We start from the raw sequence: 25,881 nt of genomic DNA, 5'->3' as shown, positions 1-25,881 counted from the left end.
ATAAGCAGGTTCAGGACTATACAGAGGAAGCGCTGGAGCGATGGAGTAACCTGGAGGGGAGTGACGAGGAGAGTGAGAGAAAGAGCGCATAAATGATGAGGGTGGGGGAGAGAGATAGAGAGAGAAAGAGAGAGAGAGAGAGAGGGATGCTGGACTTGGATCATGAGTGACTCGCTCGAACGTGGCGATTGTCTTTGCCCGCTCAATTTGAAGCCATAGGGAGGCGTGCAGCAATTCACCTACCTGGCAATCCTGAAAATACACATACACACAGTTTCCAGAGCTCTCTCTCCCTCTCTCTCTCTCTCTCTCTCTCTCGCTTTCTCTCTCTCATACACACACACACACTCTCTCTCTCTCATATGCTTCCTTCTCTCTCTGTCTCTCTGGCTGAAACGATAACTGAGGCAGCACCGGCACATGCAACAGGGTGCGGGAGGCAAACTCATCTTGTCTCCCCCCCCTTTCTCATGAAGAGGAGGGGAATGAGGAGAGAAGGAAGAAGAAGCGAGTGCAGGATGCACTAACACCCAAGCCAGTTCCGGAGAAAGAATTAACAGTCAAAGGTGTTAAAAGCCCGCTTTTCAAAAGCAGTTCCAGATTCCTGTTCTAACGGCAGCCCGGCGTTCAAGGCCATGACCAAGCGCAAGTGGGAAGGCAGAAGAGAGGGCTTCAGGGTGAACACAACCCGTGAGGAGGTGCAAGGTGCAGGCCGCCCCACCAGCAGGGGGCGCTTCTCTGAGTCCTGGAAGAGGCTGAGCTCCAGACAGGGGTCCACCAAGAAGTCAGGACTGGCAGCGCAGCAAGCAGCGGTAAGCACCGGAATGGCATCTGTCTGTGGCTCGACAGGTGGCTGGCACAGGTTGGCAGGGGGATGGCAAGTGAATGTGTGAGGAAAGGAGAGAAGGCGGAGGGCAGAGAAGGGTTTGTGTTGCCACATGTAGAGAAGGGGTGAGGAGGGGGGCAGGAAAGGCTCTGGCTTAGGCAGGCTCACCTAAAGGTCCTTGATCATGCCTGATTAGTTTGCTGGCAGAGATTCAGTCTTTCTGTCTGTTCTCTGGAGCAAACTTCTACATTTCTCAAATTTCGATTTTCAAGCATGCATTTCTATCTATAGGAAGACCAAAAGGGGGAACACATCAGATGTGGCTGAACATGTGCAGAAAAAACAAGAAACATGAAAAATGAGCTGTGTCATATTGATAGAGAACAGGGTGATGAAGAGTTATGAGATTGCTTTTGGGGTGCCGCTGCTACACCTTTGTGCTTCTTTGCTGGAATCCATTCTTCCTGCGTTTGTTTAAAGCATGCCGGTGCAGCGCAGGCCCTCTGAGTCTCATAAACCTACAAAAAGTTATTTCCCTCCAGACGCACATCTTAGAGGAGGTATTTTGTTAGATGGTTTGTGTGTGGATCAAACAGGGCCCTTCGGAAGCTTTAGAGCACCATCAGTTTTGCTCATATCTGCCTTCTGGAAAGTTAGTGAGTGCTGGAGAGATCTTCATCTCCAACTCTTTTTCTCTCTACATCTTTATGTGTTTATGATCATGTCTACTCCTGAAAACTGTACTTGTATTTCTCTCTCTCTCTCTCTCTCTCTCTCTCTTTTGCTCTCTTTTTGGTCTCGACTCGAGTGTACCCTGCAGCAGTTCACGCGTCCTGGACCATCTGTCTTGCATCACAGCCTTCTGCTGTCTTTTCCCTCTCCAGTTACTGATTCATACTTTTTCACTTCCAGCACTTTGGCTTGGGACTTTTCAAAAACCATTTACATTTCTTAGCACTGTTTCTTTTTTATTTTTGTTTTGTTTTGACTGCTTTTTTTTAAACCCAGTAAATCTAATTAAGTACAGCCTGTGTTATTGCTACTGGCAATTTTTTAATAATTGCGGCAATTATAAGGCAATTATGGAAAGGATGTAAACTTGCTGCCAGTTCTTTGTTCCATAATAGCAGTGACTTACAACGAGTGATGGGTTAACCAATCCGAAATCATGATTTAGACTGTTAGCCTTTCTGCTCTGTCTCTCTCTCTCTTTTTTTACTGTCTTTAATGTCAGTTTGAAATGACGAGATCCTAATGCAAGGATCTTTAACAGCTCCATTACCATAATGATATATACATATTTTCTCCTATTCTAAAAAGTAAAGGATGTCTTGAACTAATTTGTTGGTATATAATAGATATTATGTATTTATATTAACATGTAATAAATAACCATATATTATGATTACCCCCACAATATACTGTATATCAGTCATAATATGACATTATTTAGATTGAATACCTAATTATTTTGCCTTCATGGGTCATATTGCTATATTAATCACTAAAACTAATTTAGTGATTGTTACTGTAGCTCATCATTTTAACACTTAAATTGATGAAAGATTTAATTTTGACGATTAATGTTTACTATTCATATTTACACTGCAAGAAATGACACGTTAGCAAGTATTTCTGGTTATAAGAATAAAAAAAAACCTAACAAACAAATAATAAACTGATGAACAAGATAAAAACCTCTTTTTGGACACACAGTACTGTGCAAAAGTCTTGAGCCACCGATTTCCGATTATGTCAAATTAAATGTTGTGGATAAAATAAAATTTTTTATATGTGGATAAAATAAAAAATGCAAATAAGGGTCAAGTCAAGTCAAGTAGGCTTTTATTGTCATTTCAAAAATATACAGTTCAGTACACAGGGAACATACAACATAAATTAACAAAAAGCTAGCTAACTAAGACACCTAATTTATTGACTAGCTACTGTAAGACAAAACAAATGAACACCATAAATTAGCTAATCTATCTAAGTACTATACATAAGACAACAAAAGACAACATAAAGTGCACATCCAAACAAGAACAGCAGCACGACAGTGCCATGACGCAATAAAATGCTCTTCTTTTTTTGTGCCTGAAAACACAATTTAAAACTTGGATGTTTATATAACAACCTCAGCAGCAACCTCATTTCTGCTCTCGTCTGTTCCAACCACTCAGCATTCAGCATCACCAGTATACTAATCACCAGCTCGAACATCTGTCAACATCTGCACCTGTTTCTGGATTGAAAATGAGAAGCAAAAACTTGCAAAAATGAGAGCCAAAAAAGTCCTTCAGGAAGCCCTGAGAACTATTCCTCAGGACCACATTAAAAATACAAGAAAGTCTGGCTCTTTGAAAGAAAAATATAAAGACACGAGGGGGCCTCAAGACTTTTACACAGTGCTGTAGCATACTGATTTTTAAGCATATATTTCTTGTCCTGTTGACAGATAATTTTGCTTATTTCTAGAAATAAATGCTTAAAATTAGCAAAATTATCTACCAACAGAACAAGAAATGTATACTTAAAAATACATGAAATAGGCTTAATAAACATATATTTAGCTTTCTACAATCTTATATCAAGAAATTGTATATAAACCTGACTAAATTCAAGATATTTCCATTTGTTAAGTTGTTTCATTTTGCAATGTTAGAAAAACAGAGATTCAATGCTAAATAAAAACTAATTTTTGTCACAGCGACATCAGATGAGTTCTCCCAGGCCACCACACATTTTGGCGAAGTTTAAAGAAAATTAAATTAAATGTTTCCTAAAGAAAGAGAGCAAAACCTAATTATACCACCTAACTTTGTTGTTTAGAAACTTATCTAAACTTATTTTTGCAAACCCACATTTCTTCACTGAAGTGGCTAATTCTCTAGATGCCATGCAATTACTTGACTTGCTATAATAATAAGTCTGATTTAGCTAGCTATTTTTGTTTGTCTCTGTTTGTGCCGTAGGTGGCACAGTGGCTTAGTGGTTTGCACAGTTGCATCACACCACTTTGGCTAGGAGTTTGAATCTCGCCTTTGGTCTACTTGTAGAGTTTGATTGCTCCCCCTGTGCTAGGTGGGTTTCCTCCCACAGTTCAAAAATATTGACATTTTTTAAATTGCCCATAAAGTTGCCCACTGGGTGTGTGCTTGTGCCCTGTGATGAGTTGGCACCCCATCAAGAGTGTACCCCACCTTGTGCCTCTGATTCCCTGGGATAGCATCTACTGTAGGCCCTCACCTACCCTACATGGCATAAGCTGTAAAGATGAGGGATGGATTGTTTCCGATGTTGTAATTGTAAAACATTACATCTTGATTTTGTAAGCATAAAGACACTTGTATGCCTTCACAGATTTCTTTCGAGTGTAACACTTTATATCTCAATTCTGGCAGTACTTTACTTTGAAGCCCTTAATAATATGCTGTAATGGCATCAATATGACCATAAGGGAGCATAAAGAAAAATGAAGTAGAGGGGCCAACTAGTTCCAGTGACCTTTTGTGCAGGAAGTGTGATTTTTTTTTTATCCTGAAAACGAAGTCATAAGCACTAAAGTAAATAGTGAAAAAACAGAATTTAGCATGCCAACACAGCTATGCTCAAACAGCATGCACTAGCCAGACTTTTAGTAATGTGTGTAATAGGGAGCAAGTGTGTGAATGTGTGTGTGTGTGTGTGTGCATGTTTACATACGTGTGCGAATAACAACCTTAGCAACTGTAACTTAGAAACAAGAGTTTTCCATGTACCCATTGTTCCCTTGTATCACTTTAGAAGCACATCGTGTTGCATCGTGGGATGGTGTTATAGCGAGCAGTAAATATAAGAACATTCTGTTTTAATGGCAGTCACCTTTCAGACCAAAAATATGGCACGAGACAATTATAAGCAATTCAAAGAAGCAAAGCTTCAGACCCAGCAGGTCTTCTTTTGTTTTATAGCACTACATTTTCTACTTTACGGTTTTTAAAATGAGTCTAGAGCAGTGAATTGACTTAATGCTTTAAATCATGATTAGTTAGTAAAACAGTGACGAGTTTCATTTATTGACATGATAAAAAGTACCAGCGTGGAAAAAATCTAAGATTTATTAGGTAGCTTACACAACTATAAAGACTCGGTTAGCTGGAAACTGACTAAGCTAACATAAAAAACACAATAATATAGGGTGAGCTTATGGGCATAGAATAAAATCTCATTGCATAACTTGAAAAAATATAGATATAGTACATACTGAATGTGGTCTTGATGGGATAAAGTGGGTAAATGAGATTAAGCGAAGCTTTCTTCACACATCCCGGCTTGTTAGGAAGCTGGGGTCATGATACATCACCCCTGGAGCAGACAGGGTTAGGAGCCTTGCTCAAGGGCACAACATTTGCAGCTGAGTGAAGTCGGGTCTGCGAACTGCCACCCTTCTGAGCCTTAGGCAGAGCCTTAACCCACTGAGTTACCACTGCCCTCTTAGATTTGTCATGCACATATAAACACACTGTGACATTAAATAAAACCCCAACCATAGTGAAATTCCATAGACCACACAAAACCCCTAACCTACTTTACCCTGAGGCCCCGTTACCCCTCTTTACCCTCACTTTCTCTCTATCTTTCTTTCTGCTTCTAATATTTTGTTCCTTAATCCCTCTTGGTTCGCTCGCAGTCAGGGGCAAACGGATCAGTTGGGAATTAGCTGCATGTTCGCAGATTTCATGCTGCTGCCACAGGGCATTAATCTGGTTTGGATGTAGGTTACTTTTAGTTGTCATGGAGACCGTCTAACACAACAGAACGTTTTAGCGACAAGTTGTGTAGTGGATTCTCAGAAAACATTAATGACTTTGTCTTAATATAGACGCCGGAAAGGTTCCTTATTCTTTGTTCTGAATTACTGCTGTGGTTAGGATTGCTAGATTGGTTCATCAGCCCTTAAATTATGTTTCTTTTTAAACTACTTCGCCTTGGTAATATTTCCTCACAATAATCTCGTACAGATGATTAAGCACCTTTAAAAAAAAGTTATTTCTAAATGTTAAAACAATGGCTTCAGATTTTTTTCAACCATGGTTGTGTGTGCCCATGAAATTTTTTACAACACCAAACCAGTTCCTTTAGATAGATCTGTGTGTAATGTTCTTTATCCTCTTTAACATCTTTAATCCTATTTTAGCATGCAATGTAAAGCATATTGGCTTGGAGGAAACAGATTTATATGAATATTCAATTATTACAACATTTTTGCTGTCAAACATTTTTGATTTTCTTTATTACTTATTGTTGTTTTCCTGTATGCTGATTAGCGGCTAAACTGCAGTAACACCTCTGTTATTAGCAGTACAGGAACCAAAATGTGATGTACAGTATACTGGCTAGCTAATTTAGATAAATACTGTTGGGAGATTTAGCAGCTTGCTAGGTTTGTTAGCTAGCTAACTGGCTCATTAATCATCATCATCACTATTATTATTATTATTATTATTATTATTATTATTATTGCTACATAGCTAGCTGTCTAACACACATGTTCCTTACACATTATCCTAAGCAGTAATAAAGCCTGTAGTTTAGATACTGCACTACTGAACATACTGACTAGCTCACATCTTGCTTATTTGGCTAGTGAATAATTTATCTGGAGACATTTCCAAACGTTGGATTTTTTTAATGTGGAGATTCTTGGAAGCATATGGGCCAGACATGCTCAATTGTCTCCATGATTTCAGATACAGTATGACAACGTGTTTAGTGACTAAAGTGTAGACTTTTGGTAGGAAGGTTTTTTTTTTACTGCATTTTCATTGGCATATAGTCTTCCAGAGTGAAATGTATATGATTAAATGTACACTACTAGTCAAATGTATGGACACACCGTTCAAGTCCATGGTCTTTTGTGATTTTGAAACCCTTCTACACAGTGAAACAATGCTGAAGGCATACAGAATATGTAATAATCTTCCCTCTTGATACAGTTGATATTGAGATGTATCTGCTACTTATGATCTGTAAAGCCTTCATAATGGCTCTAATCTGAGGTGCTGGTTGTTAATTTGTGATTTCTGAGGCTGGTAACTCTAAATGAACTTCTCCTCTGCAGCAGGGCTAAGTTTAGGTTTCATCATGGTGCTTAACAGGTTTTGCACTTGACAATACTATTCTTGCAAAAATGATTCCAGAACAGCTGACCTTCTTAAAAATGTCTTAAACATTTGACTGTTGTTGTTGTTTACTGTAATTACACAACTAAGCAACAAAAACATAAATATGTGTTATGTCAAAGTTTTAAAATCTCCAATATTGTTCTAGAATGTAGAAAATAAATTGCTAAACAAAACGCATCAAATAAGAAGGTGTGTTCAAATCTTTGACTGGGACTGTAAATGCAGTATAGTTTTTACTCATACATATGATCGCAAATAAATGATTCAAAACCAGTGCCATTACAGTGAACCATGTACTCTGGTACACTAACAGGAGCACTTGTAGTTTTAATTTCCATCCTGACACTGATAACATCTTTTTAAATTCAGTTACCTTTCTTTTTACATTTTTTTTTTTTTGCTTTAACCTGGCAGTAGGGCGTTTGAAGGAACCTAATCCGATGTATGTGTAACCAGCTCGGTTTGGTATTAGCTCAGCTTTCATGACTCTTGGGTTTCTAATCCTGGTTGCATTTATCACAAACAATCTCGCAGCCTCCACCTGAATAACAGGCGTGAATTGGAGAGTTGCTCTCGGCTGCAGAGGCTCCTGATATCTAGGGACAGAGAATCTGGCAGCTAAGCCGGTCCACTGGGATGCCAACAGTGCTCGTGGCATTCTAATGAGCTTACAGTCCTGCCAACACACTGTTGATAAAAGCCTCATTTGAAAGTCCAGGATCAACCACCAGTGACAAAAAAAAAAAAAAAAACACTCTAGGTTTGGACACTTCTGTAATTAGGTGTTAGCATATACACTCACCCGCCACTTCATTAGGCCTGTACGCCTGGTCGTTAATGCACCTCTCAAACCAGCCAATCATGTGATTGCCACAAAATAAATATAGAGTTCAAGAACTTCCACCCAGGTGAAGATGGGAAAATCTGACACCCAATGTGCTGATGCTTTTCTGCAAAATCGTTCTGAAAAAATAAGAACTTTGCTGTTGTGTGTTAAAATCCTATAAAATTTTTAACATATGCAAATCCGTCCATCTAACTCCAGCCATCATGGTCATGATTAGAGGTATTGGTAAGATTAAACTCGCTTAAAGAGTGTAAAAGCAGCTGTTTAAAATAGTCCGATGGTTATGGGGGAAGGGCCATACATACAGTATCATGAGCATGCCTGAATGATGTATCGACCCTTCACTGGATATATATAACCCTTTAAGGCAGTTATTTTCCGAGTTGACTGACGCAGTTCATATTACCATTGCATGAAAATTCCATGAATAACTAAACATTAGTTTGCATATTTTTCTCATACTAATTCCACACATAGCTAGACATCATGAACCAAATTTGCATTGATTAAGCAAGGTCAAGGCTCATTTCGGCATGGTTCTTTTGCTTTTGATTGCGTCAATTAAGCCTGAGGAATGACTAATGTTTTTTGTCCTGACAGGTTTGAACTAAACACTAAATAAATTCCAGTCACAGAAGAGCCACTCCAGCACTTGCAGGATAATTTGCTTTTGAGAAACTGATTTAAATAATAATAACAAAAAAGTCACAAAGATTAAAAGAAGCAAAGTAGAACCAAACTAAGATCTTAGGCATTTTTTTTTTCACACTGAGAAATACTTAAGTCTGGCGCTCATATCCAATCACTGAAAATTAATTGAGCAATTTGTGCAAAAATGATTAGCTGCTGTGCCATCACATCTGCCACATAACTAAAAGACAGAAAGAAAATCTGGAGAAACCCCTAAAGAGATGGAATGAACTTGGGGTACCACAGGGATGCCGAGACTATTAAGCATTTAACAGACACCTGAAATGAACTTCACTCTGATCATGTTGACCCACAGATTTACATTACTTTAGAAGGGTACTGCTAATAAGAATTTGCAGTCTAACACTTAATAACCTAATAATACAGTTTTTACTTGGCAGTTTTGGAATGAGTCTCCAGTTTCAGGGATTTATATCCACCAGTAAAGATCTATGGTTATAAGAGTAGGATAAGACTACTAGCCACAACCAACACTCCACAGCACCAGCATGCTCCTAAGGGTTTAACACTCCTTCTGTGTATTCAGGTCCAATATTCAAAATTGCTTGTGATAAAGATTATTATAATTATATTATTGATTATTTACGGGTCTAATTAGATACTTCTGCAGAATCTTCTAATGGAGTACAATTAAATTTTAGTCTGCACCGTCGACTCAACCGCAAGCACAGGGAAACTGAATTGTTTCAGTCCTGGTTACTTTAAATTAACAGCTGTTTCCGAGCTGGAAAATGAGTGAGGAAGCTAATTGGATTGAGTCTCATATGAGGCTAAAGCATCAAGGCGGATAGAAGCAACACTTAATCGTTGAAAACCTTAATCCTGTTTCTTTTAGGTGGGTTTTAAAGCGCAATCCTAAATCACTGTGTACTATATAGTGTAATATAATATAATATAATATAATATAATATAATATAATCACCTTCACTAGTGTATAGTGTCTCGGGGGATTATAATGACAGGTTTGTTCAGAATTCTGTCTGAACTGCTGATCTATTATGCAATCTTTTTTTTGTGCCCGCTGGTTTGCAAAATGATAGGCCCTAAGATAATTTTTTTGCTCTTATTTGTTATTTTCCTGTCCTGTGAGCACTCAACAAGGGAAGAACTGTGATGAATAGAATAAGAATAGCGTTTTTTTTTTGTTAGTTTAGTTATTGTTGTGTCTGTGATAATCTTGATCCACAATTTATGGAATTGAATCATAAACTTAAGCTTTAGTCCTACGAGCATGTACTTTCATTAATCAGTTAGGCTTTCTATTTCCTCCATCCACAGTAATAATCCTCTCCCTAACATTATTATACTTGGAACTGGAAGTAACCTGAGAGACAATCATGTTACTCAGGATGCAATACATAACGCAGTTAGTTTCCACACCTGATGTGGCTCGCCCCATGCTTTGGTTAAAGGAAGGTCCAAACCATTGATTTTAAGGAAAACAGGGATCAGGTCTCTGGCTGCCCCCAGGTTTATAGTACTGTACTTCTCCAAATGCATGCAAGTCTTTGGAGGAATGGTCCTTAATCTGGGAAAAAAGTGTGAAAAGTGTTGACATGTACCAGGACATGTCCATGCAGTGACACCGCAGGGGAAGTCTGGTGTCTGATGATGACCATCTGGCCAATCCTGTAACTCTAATGGTGTTGTGTAGTCATCTTTCAGACTTACCACCTGCAAGAGAAAAGGTGGAGGTTAGACACAGTGACAATCGGGGGTAGTAATGTAGTAGAAAGTCTACACAGGCTATGCCGAATGTAAATTTTGTACCTCCATTAAACCTTCCTTTAGTGGGTTGCATTTGCTATTCTTTTAAGCATCATGTGCTCTTTATTGTCTTGTGTTTCGAAATATATTTCTAAACCCATTGCATACAAGTAGATGTAACCATAACCACATACTCTAAGCTGTTCATTGTGCTTAAAAGTTTGAACAACCCAGATGCTGATGACCTCACTGTGTGTGTCCGCCAGCAGGGCAATTGGAAAGGCCATCATAAACACCATTATATTCACCCCATAGGTGCTGCGGGGACTGACTTTATTGCCCCTTGCCCCCATTATGGCTAATAGCGCAGTAGCTTTGGCAACATGGCTGATGCAGGGAATCTGATGTCAATACGATGCTAGGTGAACGCAGTATTTCCCTGCATGCCTCTGTGCCACAGGGTGGATAGATCCATATCGGGTTAAGGGAGGGGAGGGGAGGGGAGGCCGGGTAGATCACGACACCATTTTAATGTTTCCCTGCTCTTACAGCTGACGGAGAGTTAAATTGTTACAGCAGGGCGAGAATCAGAGCACCGCAGCAATACGGGTGCACTCTGGGATTGGGGGAAACCCATCTGTGTGTTCACTGGGAGGAATATGGTGGAGATTGATCAATTATGTCATTTCCTCTGGGACATGAAATACATAATAGACTCTTCAGAGCTATTTCAGTCAGCTAACGTTGCTTTTATACTAAATGCCTTATATGCTCTTGACTTCTCCTTTTTGCACTTTCATGCTTTTCTTCATTCCTTCACTTCTTTTATCATTCCTTTCTTTACTTTCTTTCTTGCTTCCTACATTCAGGTCTTTATTGTAAAGATCCTTCTTTTCTTCTCTTACTTATTCCATAAATTCAATCCTTCTATCCTACCTTATTTTTTCTTAACATTGTCCCTTTCTGTATTCTTTACTCCTTCCATCCTACTTACTCCTCATACTGCTCTACTTACCACTCTCATTTATTCCTGACCTCGTCCAATTATGTCCTTCCTTCTTTCTTTGCCCCTTCAATCTTTTCTTATTATTTATTTCTTTTATCATTCCTTTTACCTTTCCTTCCTTCCTTCCTCTTATTCCACGTCTCTTGCTTATTTATTCTTTACAGTGCATAGTAAAATTCTTGACTCGCCCATTCATTTCTTCATATTTTGCTTTCAAAGATCCAGACTTTCTTGTATTTTAAATGTATTCTTGAGGAATAGTTTTCCAGGTTTCTTTTTTTTTTACTCCAGTCAAAGTACATGAGTGGTTTCAAAGGAATGTTTTATGTTTGTTAAGCCACACAGTGACCTATGAATCATTCAAACATAAAAAATATTTTAAAATATCTGAACCTGTGGGAAACAGGTGCAGATGATGACAGATGATCACGCTGGTGATTAGTGTACTGGTGATGCTGAATGCGAAGTGGTACAGATGAGAGGTGAAATGAGGTCGCTGCTGAGGTTCTTACATAAACAACCAATTTTTAAATCTTTAGGCATTTGCAGCCTGTTGTGATAAAACGTTTGTTCTCAATAATTTAATATAATCTACCTAATTTTATTTAATATTATATAAAGAAAAAAGGGGTGTCTCTATCCATTCCTCCTTCATTCCTACTGTACCATTCTGCCTCCTCCCCTTCTTTCTTAGCACAGTTCCTTTCATTATAGTTCCACTCCTTCCCTTCTACCCACTCATTTCTGATTTTATATACAATACAAAGCCAGATTTCTGCATACTACTATATACTTAAACTTATACTAAATGACATTGTTCTGTGGCCTTGTACTGTATATCGTTTAATAGCACGGGCAGGGCATTGCCCAATGTTATAGATTTAACTAGTGGCATTTAGTCACATACTGTAATGCAGCCTGATCAGCTTTTCATGCATCATTAAAGTGAATGAGGTTAAACTGATGAACTGTTTTGCGGTTCATAATCGTCACATAATGTCACAAGCAAAATATATTTGCATAGTATTAGGGAGGTGATTGCACTTGATGGAGGAGAATGGGCACTGGTGGAGAACAGAAAAAATGAAAAAAAAAAAAAATCCTTGGTGCACTTAGAGATGGTGAAAAGTAAAGCGAATTGATTTACACGGCAAACATCCTCATTTTCGCCCAAATCCATAAAACTCATGTCAGGTCGAATTAGCTTGCACGGCTCATAGCTACAAAGCAGAAGAGCGGCCATAATTAAACATTTAACACCGGAACCGCCGTCCAGTCGAACGTGACCGCATTTGCATAATGAGTTTGGTCTGTGCCATGGGTTTATAATCAGGTTTGTGATTAACATAAAGCATTTTGTAAATTTTGACTGGTTTAGCCCAAGTCAAGGAACTGAACGGCTTTCTCAGTTCAAGATGCTTCTTGGGAACGTTCTTCAGAGGGAGCATTTTCTTTAGATGGAATACTTAAGCAACATGACTTGTGAATGTAGGATGCCCAAGTTTTGTTAAGCAACAGGCTTTCCTGAAAGTGAAATATATATCGATATGCAGAAGCAAATTTTTCACTTAAACATAGTAATCACCATGCCTTCTGCTAATGCTGTGACATAAACGGTTTTAAACATCAACTGCACATTTTTTAGATGCATTTCATCTAAGGCTATATGTCGTCGATCTGAGGATCCGGGTTTGAGCCCGGCCATCGGTGGGTTGCCTCAGCCCATACTACCCAGCTCCTGTACCAACCTAGTTCCAAACCCAGTTAGAAAATTGGGAGGGTTGTGTCAGGAAGGGCATCCAGCGTAAAACCTATGGCCAAGTTGTGTGCGGATTGAAAGATCTGCTGTGGCGACCTCTTAACATGAGCAGCTGTAAGAAAGTTTAGCACTATAGCACAGTTCTGACTAGCATACCAGGTCAGTCCTAGAGTGAGCCCCCACGCAAAAGCATTTTAATTATTGCAGTAAGCTTAAATAATTACAACGCAATTGGTAGAGCAAATCAGGAATACATGAATATATTAAAATGAGAATCCACCAATACTGGATCATTCATGAGGACATTTTACAATACTTCATGCACAATGATTTTGATTTTGATTTGATTTGATTTTTTTTCTCTTTTTTGGTGGATGGTCAAGTTTTTTTTGTAAATTGCTCAGCTCTTTGGTTGGGTGTTGCTATCCACTAAGAGATATTTACTTATATGCTAGTAAAATATCACGTAATTAAAATCAGTATTCGAAATCTTTGTTCATGCTGGAACACCTGCCACATAACAAAATGTGTGTGTGTGTGTGAGATTTGCATAAAATATCTGAAGCTTGTTTGACAGATTGTGTGAGTGTATCCTCCAGAGCTTCAGAAATTACAGCGCTGACAGCTATCCGGGGAAGCCGATTTTTCTCCGAGCCGATGTTCAGAATGACATCTGTTGATTCTGTGCACTCGGGAAAAAGAGACAAAAGAGAATGTGAGGGAACGAGAGAGAAAGAGATAGAGAGGGAGGCTTCTGCTCATCCCTCTGTATAACACAGCTGCTACCCACCTCCACGCAAACACACACACACACACACACACACGGGTTTCCTTTTTTCTGTCATGCTTTTCATCTGCTAATTTATTGCCTTCTGTACTTTCTCTTTTTCTTCCTCCTCTTCTTGGGTGTTTTTTGCTCCCATTGCTGCCTTTTTTCTCCCTCTCATTCTCTGATGTATCGCCATCTCCGACCTCCTTCAGCTCAGGTTGTTTGTACCATCACTACCGTTCTTTTTTCCATCACTTCTTCTCTTCCTACCTTAAAAATTTAATGATCTGTTTTCTCTTTAGACCTTTTATTTTTTGATCATTTTCTCAGGATATATCACTGCTCTGCGAAAACGACACACATGGCTCCGAAATCAGTGCCTCGATAATGAGATGGTCCAAGTCAAGGCACTGGACGACAAAGAGACAGAGCGGCAACCTGCTGTGGCTGGACCGGCTGTGGATTTTCCTCTTAGACGTCCTCGGATAGCGGGAACGTTGCATTATTCACGTATTCAGACATAATGATTACACTTCGTTAACTTAACCTGGCAACATCATCGTGCTGTTTTTGTTCAAATGGAAACTGATTAAGGTCTCAATTCTGGTCCTTTTTAAAGACTTGAAAGTTCATTCAAGACATTAGTGCAAAGATCAGGCAGGAACTTCTAATTGGATGTGCAATCGAACAAACCGGAGCTGTTCTGTGCACTGTGAATGTGTTTGTGAGTGAAATTGGAACAGTGTGTGAAAAAGGACATACTGTACAGTATATTTGACATGAGTGTTAAAAACCTGGGATTTCAATCAAGTGTGGTAGAGAGTGAGAGAAACCTGAACTTCTTTTCAACTTGCATCTGGGCACAAGATGAGTTGAGGTGTTAATAGCTGAGCTCAAAACAGTAAAAATGATCAAATAGTTATTAGCAAAAAGGGTTCCATCAGTGATCTTAGTTTTTTTTTATACCCTAAATAAATCGCTATAGTCGATGTTCCGCCAAACTCAGTAGCTTAAAAAACTTGAGGTATATATGTGTGAACAGCGGAGACAGTAATGTCCACAGTTTAATACAAAAATAATATGAATGCCAATCATATTTCATCTTTAACACAAGTCATTTAGTTCATCATTCAACTGTAAAAACAACTATAGCATCTCCTGGTAACCAAACTTCTAATCTCCAGATGAAACAGGAAATGGAGCTTTTTATCTTGTTATCTTGGTGATTACATTAGCTAGCTCGTCTTAGAAGTGCATTCTTGGGTTGTGTTTTTTCAGATATTTCCCAATGAATGTGATTAAAAATAACTTGTATGCAATGTGCAAAAACAGAAGCTATAATAGAAAGTTAACCCTTTCTTAATATTAACTCACGTCCTCTCACCAATCTTTGGCATTGGAAATAGATCATTGCTGTTATTAATGTGTTCCAACACAATGTGTTCCACTTTAAGCCCTGAATATAGGCGTGTCAGCATCCTGTCTCAAAGTCTTATAAGGCAGGATTTCGATGTGCCTGGAAAGAAAATATTTGAGTTGCTTCTTGAAGACATCTTGTCACCAGGTTGCCAGGTTACTAAAGACACATATGGTCTGTTAGGGAAGGTAAAACCATTAATGAAAACGGTCATTTCTCTTCAGAAATTAAAATAATTTGCCCCCCCCCCCGCCCCCCCCCATCTCTCTGGGTTCAGCCTCAGTGACTGATGCACACTGCTGAAGTGTGAGAAATGTAGGACAGCCAAGGATACAAGTGTGCTGATTCAAAAAATTCGACAGATGAAAACACTTAGCTCTAGCCTATATGCTATTTGACCTTTTGCTAAGGTGGTGGTTAGATAAGACACACCGGAGAACTATGCTTTTCAGCTGAAGCATTGTTCAGACCAAAAGTGAATACAGCTGTCCTGGTGGAGAATTAGTCCACTGAAGGAGAAAGGACAGAATGTGATGTGATGTGACCTGAAAACTGTTACTTTCATCACAGGAACTTTATCTGCGTGACCTACTCTGTTCAGACATTACATAAACACCACAGAGCATTACCATATTAACACTGATCATCAATGACAGTATATACCTGTAAAATGGTGGCATGATCATGGGCACCATAATGCTCATCAGGGACCAAAGGCTATCTCTTTCAGTCTGATCCCACAGGAAAGCCAATGCGGCACATATGATCAAAAAAAGGTCAATGTTGTCCATCAAAGAAAGCTACCAGAACACTTGGTGCACCACAGCCCTCCATGCACAGGGCCCAGCAGGTAAAGAACCCAAGGCTGCTGATCCAGTCTCCAAACTCCCCAGATCCCAATACAGACACACAAGTCCAATTAATGGAGGCTTAACCTCACAAAACACAGCACTCAAAGGATCTACTGCCAATGTCCTCATGCCAGACACCAAAGAGGCCCTGCAGAGACATGTCCCAAGGGGCCAGATCTGCTCCAGTGACACATGTGGAACCCTAAATGCTGAGTTTTTTAAATTATTGTTTTTTTGAGTTATGGCTGGTTGGTGTATGGTCATGAAAACCTTAAAATTCCAAAAATTCCTACTTCTGTCCTGGGCTGTGCTTTGTAGCTTTATGGTCATGCTCATTGGAAAAGGCATTATAATGTTCTTACCTTTTTCTTACCACCCACCTTTTGATGTCAGGTGAAACAAGCTTATGATATGTTTGCTAAAGTCTTCCTTTGGAAAGCAAATGGGTCTCGCAAATACCCTGACCAGAATGTACACACCTTCAGGTGGCTGGCACTTTAATGTGGACCCATTGTTCATCGCCAATATTTTACAGAGCAATAATATGACCCATAACCTTTTTTAAATAAATAAAATAAGTAGTTAACTAATATATATTTTGACACATTAGACCACACCCTCAAGCAAATTACATTGCATGACTGTAAAATGTTTTCTGGACTTTGATGTGAGACCCTAGGTGTAAGTCTGCTAAAAAATGATCCCTTTTGAAAAAGAGAGTTACACACCTAAAAGGCAGGGCTACGGGCAAGGTCTTTCTCCCAAACTTCAGTTATTGCATGTTGTAGATGGCAATCTGAAGCAATATGTCACAGAGGACACGGTCTGCTGTTTCACACTGACAATTCTTGATAAACCAGAGATTTGTTCAGGACACAGCCCTATTTCTTGTACGAGACTGACCACCCTGAAACTCCGGAGTGCTCCCTTTATTCCGCTAGAGCATTTAAGCATCAGCAATCCAAGAAGTACACAATATGTACGACAAGAATTGCTTCTAACTTTGCTGAAGACTACACTGACATAATGTGACATGAAATAAAAGAAAAGGATGGAGATAATGGATGGGAAAGAGAAAGAAATGGGTGGGGGTTGATGTGAAGGAAGGACTGAAAGGTAGCACCTGAAGATGCACCTGCTGTGTAATTGACAAACGTTTTTTTTTTTCCTTCAGAAAACTTAAGCAAAAGGAACTCTGAACAGATAGAACCTACAAAAACATCACTATGTACGTGTACCTGTATGTGACCTACAGGTAAATTAGAAAACTTTAGACAGGTAGTTATCTCCGTCAAATAAATGCTTAAACTTCTTCATTTTAAAAACTAAAGTACCAGCACTGAGGCTGATCTGGAAATGTGTAACAAGGTTGGAGACAACACATTTCAAAACACTTTATATAAGGGCTGTAATGGAAGTAATGCAAAAGTTGGAAAATACTGGTTGGATTCTTGTCATTGACAATCAGGTTTTCTGCATTTAATTGACTGGCTCGAATTCAGACCCATTTATTAATACTACATATACACATTCCTTGAAAGCAGATCTAATTACAGTATGTGGTGGAATCATGGGTGAGGCTGTCCTTTATGACTTGGACTAGGTTTAAAAACCTAAAATTCTAATTGTGTATCCACAGTTTGAGAAAGGTGTTGGTGTATTTAAGGGTGTCTGTAGACCTCAAGCCAAACAAACAACTTTGGAATAAATTGGAGGGGCATTCGAGAGCCGGAGGTAATTGCGAATAAACAGCGCCTGATTTGTTGTTCTGCCTGAATGGGTCCAAATTATTCCCAAATATTAATGTCCCAGTTTCAGCACATCACAGAGGCTGCTAGCCCATGCACCACAACAATTATTTATTACATTAATTTACATTCACAACTTTTGCTGCCCGACTGTCTGTCTGATTGTCTAATTAACTGGTCCGATTGACCAACTGACAGACTGAGTGTCTGTATGTCTGTCTGACTGACAGTCTGGCCAGCTCATTATCTTCCTGATTGACTGACAGACTGTCTGATTGTTTAACTGTCTGACTGACAAACTGCTCGAGGACTGTCTGAATATCTGAACACCTGTTTAACAGACTGACTCTGATTTACCTCTGATTGTTTAAGCGACTGACCTACAGTAGCTAACCGACTATCTAATTGACTGTCTGACTGACTGGAAAGGTCCCCCCAGTTGGCATGTGTATGCAAAGGATGTGGAACATGGAAAAGAATAAGAGGTATAGCAGGTTTGATGTATTTGTAACCAGCTTCCACCTAATGCTACCTTTTGCAGAAAATGGAGAGTAATATCATGCACAAAAGTCTTCTTGAAATATGCTTTGCCAAAACTCTAGACTGGTCTAGTCATGTATTGTGTCTTTGTGAACGCATTGAACCCAGCTAATTAAATTCCTTCTTACCAGTAGTTTTCAAACTGGAGACTGCTAAGCATGGCTTTAAAAGATTTCCATGAAACTGTAATAATTCAAAGGAGGAATCACATACAGTAGAACATGTTGGATGAGTAAGCTGTAACCTGAGACACCTGATTTCCTTCGCACTCAATTAGACATACTGCCACCTTCTGAAATGTTCTTATTTTACAGAAGTGCCACACAAAGATGGGACTAGTGGCCCTAACGTGATGTTGCGTGATGTGTGATCATATATCGGTCGTTCTGTTTGGACAAATGAAACAGTGAAGACTCAAAGCGCAGCTTTTGGTATTTTAATGTAGATTTTAAAAAGCACACACACACACACACACACACACACACACACACACACACACACACACACACACACACACACACACACACACACACACTCTACCTTCAGGGATGAGCATGAGTATGCATGTCCATGCACACACACACACACACAAACACACACACACACACACACACACACACACACACACACACACACAGCTTTGGATTAATGTGCAGTCACATTCCTCAAGCATACACAATTGCAATGCAAAATTCATTCATGATTCAGAAGTTCAAAATGTTTAAGTGCTTTTATACATTTATCTACACATGTTTATGCTGCTGCTGCTGCTGCTGATGATGACATGCTTGCAGCCAATATCAAAAGTTATACTGTAACACATCTAAGATAAACAAATTAGATGAAGCATTGGTTTTTCATTCCTACAAAAAAACCTTGATATTTATTCTACCTCACACACACGCACCGCAGAATACGAGCCGCGAGAAATTGATTTCTTTTCAAAAGCGATTCGTTCTGAGCCTCTGTGAATGGCAGGTGGGAATTGGTTTTTGAATTCATGCTTGTCATTTGCAAGTCCGCTTGGCATCATATCAGAAGGAGTCAAGTGAGTATTTCCTAAGGATGTACTGTAGGGTTCAGCACTGGGGATAATTCGGGCAAAACCTCACCGTGTATTTTAGCTGTTTAGTATGTTTCCTTCTTCACATACTGTATTTGACTTTTTCTTGATATTAATTACTATTAATTACTGATCTTAATAGAAACATAGAAACATAGAAAAAGGAAACGGGATCATGGAGTGGATTTTATCCATACTGTACATCCGAAACGTTTTATTTAGTTATTACTTCCAAAAATAATGGCACCCTGTAAAATCTCCCTGAGATGGTAACAGGGAAGAAAGCTTGGGAGGAATCAGACTCAACAAGGAACCCATCCTCATTTGCATGATAACGGATATCAGGAATTGTTGTTAGCAGACATACTGTGTTAGGCAGCTGGAAGTTCAATATAACAGCCGATGTCAGAACTTAACATGGAGTCTAGTTTGGCACCAGGGTAAATCAGACAGGTGCAGAGGAATCTGGATCACTGGGAGCTTAGGAGCAGCGTGTGTATTTCCAAACCACCATAAGCAGAATCCAGCTGGAGCTGGACCTTCTCTGGATGCCTCAGGATCCTCGCAGAGTTGGCCTCTGGCTACAAGAGCTTTTTATTGAGGATGCAGAACAACCACCTAGTAATGCATTACCATAGTCCAGTCTGGAGGTTATGAATGCATGAACTAGCTTTTTTGCATCAGATACAGATAAATTGTTCATGCTGTTTATGCTTGGCAATATTTCCAAAGTGAAAGAAGGCTGTTTTCATAATAGGTAGAGTTGAAGAGCTGTTGAAGTTGACAAGCAGCATTATTGGAAGATTGAGCACATGTTGTCATGTCAGTTTTTTAGTTGGCACTACAGCTGTACCTCAGCATACGAATTTTATCTGTTCTGGAGTTCTTAAAGCGAAATTTCATATTGTGAGACTTATTTTCCAATAAGAAATAACTTACAGTTTATTCAGATAATCAGTTTCAGCCCAATATTACCAATTTCTAACACTATCCTTATATTTTTGCATATAAAGTCAATCAAATTATTTAGAAAAGATAAATGAAGTAAAGTGTAAAATAAATAAACATGAAACCTTACTTATCCTTAATTTATGATTCCTCTTGGCACTGGCTATGTTAAACACAAAACTGAAAGTGGCTTTCACATTTCTTCTAAATTTCAGCTCTTCAGGCGAAAATACATATGGCAGGTTTTTCCTCTGCTAAAGTACCACTGTATCAAGTTATAGTCGTTTATTCCCAGCTTTGAATTTTATGGAGGGTAAACAGATTTATATCAGGTGTGCAGTGAACGTGCTTGGTAATTTATGGCTGATCTTTCAATAATAGTAAGAAACAATGTATAGAAAATATGACTAAGATTAAAAAAAAAAGATTGAAATGTGAAAAGAGATTCAGATATATTTTCAATCGCATCCATGGAATTCTTGCATATTAACTATCATCTTAACCTCATTTTGTATTATTGTTTAACAGCTAATAAAATTCTTAGAGATAGACCCTGGAAACTTTATAAGGAAACGTAATCCGGCATACTCTGAGGCGCTTTATGACTTTTGCTCCAATCAGCCAAACCGGATATTTTTAATTAGGATAGAGGCAGAAACGAGTCCTCCATGGGAACAGTGATATGCTTCATGAATATTAAACCACAATCAGGAACATCACTTCACGATGCTTTTCATTTAAATATTAAGAAGACCAAAAGTACAAGTGGTTCTTGACGATTGTGAAAATGGATGCATTTCTGTCGTTAGACAAGGGCATACTTCTTATAATTATTTATTGCCAACATTTAATTCTAATCCAAATTTATGCGGTAAGTGCTTGTAAGTTTTAATACAATACTTGTGAAATGTTTGCACAAGTTAGTTTTGCAATATGGCCAACAGAGTGGTTTTCTTTTGCTAAATATCTAATTAATCTTTAAACAGAATTGGAAAATATTTATTATATTATAATAAATATATTATATATTATTATATTATCTTATATTTATATTATTTTAAAGCATTTAATGGATTAAACATGAATTTCCCCCCACTATAAAACCATGCTGCTGATGAACTGCTGTTTTTTGTAAACAAACTCTGCACTGATCAAATCTTATGAACTGAACATGATATAGTAATAAACTTCAAAACGTAGCTTATTGAACCAGGGATCTTACTGTAAAAATATGCATAACAAATCAAATAACCCAAAATCTAACTTAATACCTGATTTGATTTGATGTGACGTGTCACAGTTACTAATACATTTTTAGAAGAAAGTTGAAATTTTGTATTTCATGCTGTTCATATACTTCAACAACAATCTTATTTCTAAATATGTCTTGGCTGATTGAAATTATTGTAAATGAGCAAGAAGTTCTGTTTAGGTGTGTTCCACCTTAATCATTCCTTCAGATTGACTTCTTGAAAGAGGTTTTGTTTTACATCTCCAGTGGGAAATATCTCATGCAGTAGGATGTGATGTTTTTTTTTTGTTTGTTTGGTTTTTTTTTGGTTAAAAAAGATTTCTTTTTAATACACAGCTCGGTAGGCTTGGTGTTGGATGGTTGGTGGGTGTTATTGCTCATAAACCAAAGCAGCGTTCTCACTGATAAATATATCTGCATTGCATTTCATTATATTTAAAGCATTATTTAAAGTAAGTATAAAGTATTTTTTTAAATTTAAAGTAAAAAAACACCTAAAAATGTGATTTAAATGAAAATTAATTAATGATTAACTACCCCAGAAATGTGCAAGTGAAATTATGTTTTTTTTTTTCCTTACATAGCATTTTAAGAAATTTGTAGTCTAGTTAAACTGTAGTTATGTTTATGTGTAAGTTATGGGCAAAAAAATGGTGCAAATACAAATACAAATCCAGCTAAATTCCAAACTCATCTTTGTACAGTAAATTGTGCATTCTCTAGTTTCCATAATCCTAACCCTATCCTCACCTATCTATTAAGTTTTTAGCCATAATACAATTTCTTTTATCACTTACATTATGTAAGCTTTAAGCCATCATTTCCACATTAGTCCTTACTTTTTTCCCTTCTTGACATAAATAAGAAAGAATTCATTCATTCATTTATTTATTCATGCATCTTTTATACTGCTTATCCTGTACACAGAGTCACATGGGCTTGAAGCCTATCTCAGGAGACCTAGGGCACACAGTGGGACACACGCTGGACAGGTTGCCAATCAATTGCAGGGCACACCACACACTTACACACTCATTCACACACTATGGGCAATTTGTGAATGCTATTTAGTCTAATCCGCATGTCTTTGGACTATGGGAGAAAACCAGAGCACACTGAGCACACCAAGCACAGGGAAAACATGCAAACTCCATGCACACTCCATGGGAATCAAACTCTGCAGGTGCAATGTGGCAGTGCTAACCACTAAGTATTGCCGCCTAAAAGAACACTTATGCATTGCCTATACGGCTTTATCTTGTATACAGGGTCTCTGGGATTCTGCAGCCCATACCAAGAGACTTATAGTAGGGGACAAGGTGGGGTACACCCTGGACAGGATGCCAATTTATCGCAGGGCAACACACGTACACATACTCTAACACTCATTCACATACTGGAAACACCAATTAGCCTAATCCACATGTCTTTGGACTTTGGGAAGAAACCAAAGCACCTGGAGGAAACCCACCATGCACAGGAAGAACAAGCAAACTCCATGCATACAGATCCAAAGGAACTAACTAAGGTGCTAACCACTAAGCCAATGTACCACCCCAAGAAAATACAAATTGTATTAAATGTTAGTGAGAAGGGGGAACTCTTTTATTCGAAAAGTTTCCTGTGTTGGTTAGAACTAATCGATACAATGAGCTTGACACTAGAGATGTCTTTCATTAATGTAAAGTCCAATTCCTAAGTAATTGCTGAACAAAGATAAACAAAGATGTATTAGAGCGAGTGTGTTAATATGCATATGTCATATGATTAGATCAGAATTGTGCATTCTCAGCACTGTATGTACAGGATATAATCTCTAACTTTTGCTACAATCTACATTATACAGTAGCTCACAGATTTAAACCTAACATAATATTCAATATAAGCTCTATGAAGGTCTTGGTATAACTCCTGGAAGAACTCCTCAAAGAGCACTGACTAGCTGTAAGGCATCATTAGATATTCCTAGTGCCCTGATGATGTGGAGAAGATTTTGACTCATCTCCTACGGTTATATTTTTTAGTTATAGAGTACTTGATATTGCTCGGCATAGTGGCTCCACTGGAGCAAGCACGTGACTTGACCGTAATTCCACGGCGACTGATGCAAGAACAAATTCCTGCATTTTTTATGCGTGAAGAAAAGTCCTTCAAATGCAAACGTGGTTAAACGTCTAACCAGAGGAGCTCATGCCTTCGGGGCCCCCGATATATTCCTCCGTGACTATCTTTCTGTCATATAAAGAAGGTGCACTCCAGAGGAAGTAATAGCCCCCGGCTACCAGGAGGTTAAAGTCAGATTTAAATGACTGTAGCTGAAGACAGTGGTTTACACATACCTACGCCAAATATACTTAAACATTTAATCCTAATAAGCATTCTCTGTTCTACATCAGTTGGGATCACTACTTTGGTTTAATAATTTGAAATGTCAGGATAACATGTCAGGATAAAAAACCTCTCCCTTTTTGATGGTCATTACGGTCAATAGTTCAATTTTGTTTCATCAGACTAGAGGACATTTCCCCAGAAACTAAAATCTTTATTGGCATCTTCTTCTGAACAGCCTTTCAGGTTAGGTCGATATCGGCCTCATTTTACTGTGGATATAGATACTCTTGTACCAGTTTCCTTCCAGTGTCTTCAAAAGATCCTTTGCTGTTGTCCTGGGATTGATTTGTTCTTTTTTTTTTTTATTAAGGAACATTCATCACTAGGACACCAAAGTGTCTAGGTGTCTCTTTCCTGAGTGGTATGATGGCTGCATGGTCCCATTGTGTTTTTACGTGCACAGTGTTGTTGGTACATGATACCTCCAGGCATTTTAAAATTGCTCCCAAAGATTGAACCAGACTTACCGCTGAGTCGGTAGGTAGGCCTTAAAATATATCAATGGGTACACCAGTTTACGCAAATAATGTCAGTTAGCCTATCAGAAGCTCCTAAAGCCATGACATCACTTTTTGGGATTTCCCAGACTGTTTAAAAACAATTGTTGGAAAAAAAGGATTTTCTTTTGTGTCATGCATAAGGTAGATTTTCTAACTAACTTGCCAAACCTGTCGATTGTTCACATAAAACCATTGTGGAGTGGTTAAAAAAAAAACAGTTTTAATGACTTTAACCTGAGTGTATCTAAACATCCAACTTTAGCTGTATTTGTGGAATGAACTGACTTTGCCTAAACTTTCCTTTCACAAGCCAATAATCTTGCTCATTCATGACCTCTAATAGTTTCCGTGAAACCGATCAAGTTTCACATGATAATTGTTCAACTTCCTTGTCTACATGTGATGATGATGATGATGATGATGGTGATGATGTGTCTGTTGCTCCATGAATGCAGGTTTATTGTGCTCCCCTCCATCTCAAATAGATGATCACATTTCCCTACTGGAATATTCATTAGATTTATGCGAGGCTTTTCAGAAGCCAATGAATGCTTTTCATTTCAAACAGGAGTGACAGCGGGCCACCTTTTGACATGTTCCTTTCGCGATACGGATCATTAAAGACTCCTGATATCAAACACAGCAGATTGTGTTTTGATCACAGTAATGCTTAAAGGGAGCTGAAGTATGAATTATAGTTATGAGTATTCATTTGTTTGATCACCTCTTGTGACTCACTTTCTGCTGCTCTGGATGATCACACATCGACACCCTAAAGCCTTGCACTTCCTAAAAATCTATTAATGCCCATGACTCATCGTCGCTCTACGGGATAATCTCACCTGGGTGCTGTACATGTGGACCTTCTTGTACCTTCCTGTAAACCTTTACAGCATTATTATTATTATTATTATTAAAGCACTTAAATTAGGGCCTGACCACCACACCAAGGATAAGCTTGGTTAGCTACACTTTCCGTTGCAGCTCCCTTCTAAGTAATCCATCATCATTATACTAATAAAATATGCCCTTTAAGATACATTGGTCTGAACTTACCTTTTTTGTTTTTTTTTGTATTGGCCTGTATAAGACCCAACTAATTATACTATACATTCCAATCTAATGTGACATCATATAAGAAGATCCCCCTCCCCCTATGCTGGTCTCTATAAGGGGGTGTGGCTTAGCAGTAGCTCATTCACAGTACGTAAAACCCAAAACAGCACTTTCAGAGAAGGAGTGAGCCAAAATGAGTTTTTTTTCTGAAGGGTATTTCATCTGGAGTCATTTTAGGGGAGCTCTGGGACTTGTGTCAACTTAGTAAAGAAATAAAAAAATATACAGTTTGGGATCTTTAATATTAGTCTCAATTCTACCTT

The 25,881-nt window shown here is 38.5% G+C and overlaps 1 protein-coding gene across 3 annotated transcripts in view; it reads left to right on the top strand.

The window, feature by feature from the left end:
• Positions 1-635: 635 nt before the first annotated feature.
• Positions 636-25,881, top strand: part of trpm3 (transient receptor potential cation channel, subfamily M, member 3) — a 178,476-nt gene continuing 153,230 nt past the window's right edge. For all 3 annotated transcript variants that reach the window (XM_053480591.1, XM_053480589.1, XM_053480595.1), the window contains exon 1: positions 636-812. In XM_053480591.1, the coding sequence (XP_053336566.1) occupies positions 636-812 (177 nt within the window). The remainder of the gene's footprint in view (positions 813-25,881) is intronic.

This window comes from Clarias gariepinus, chromosome 21 (assembly GCF_024256425.1).
Source record: "Clarias gariepinus isolate MV-2021 ecotype Netherlands chromosome 21, CGAR_prim_01v2, whole genome shotgun sequence".
NCBI classification, from domain to species: Eukaryota; Metazoa; Chordata; class Actinopteri; order Siluriformes; family Clariidae; genus Clarias; species Clarias gariepinus.
Note: the sequence above shows the minus strand (reverse complement) of the source record. Positions and strands in the feature narration are given on the sequence as shown.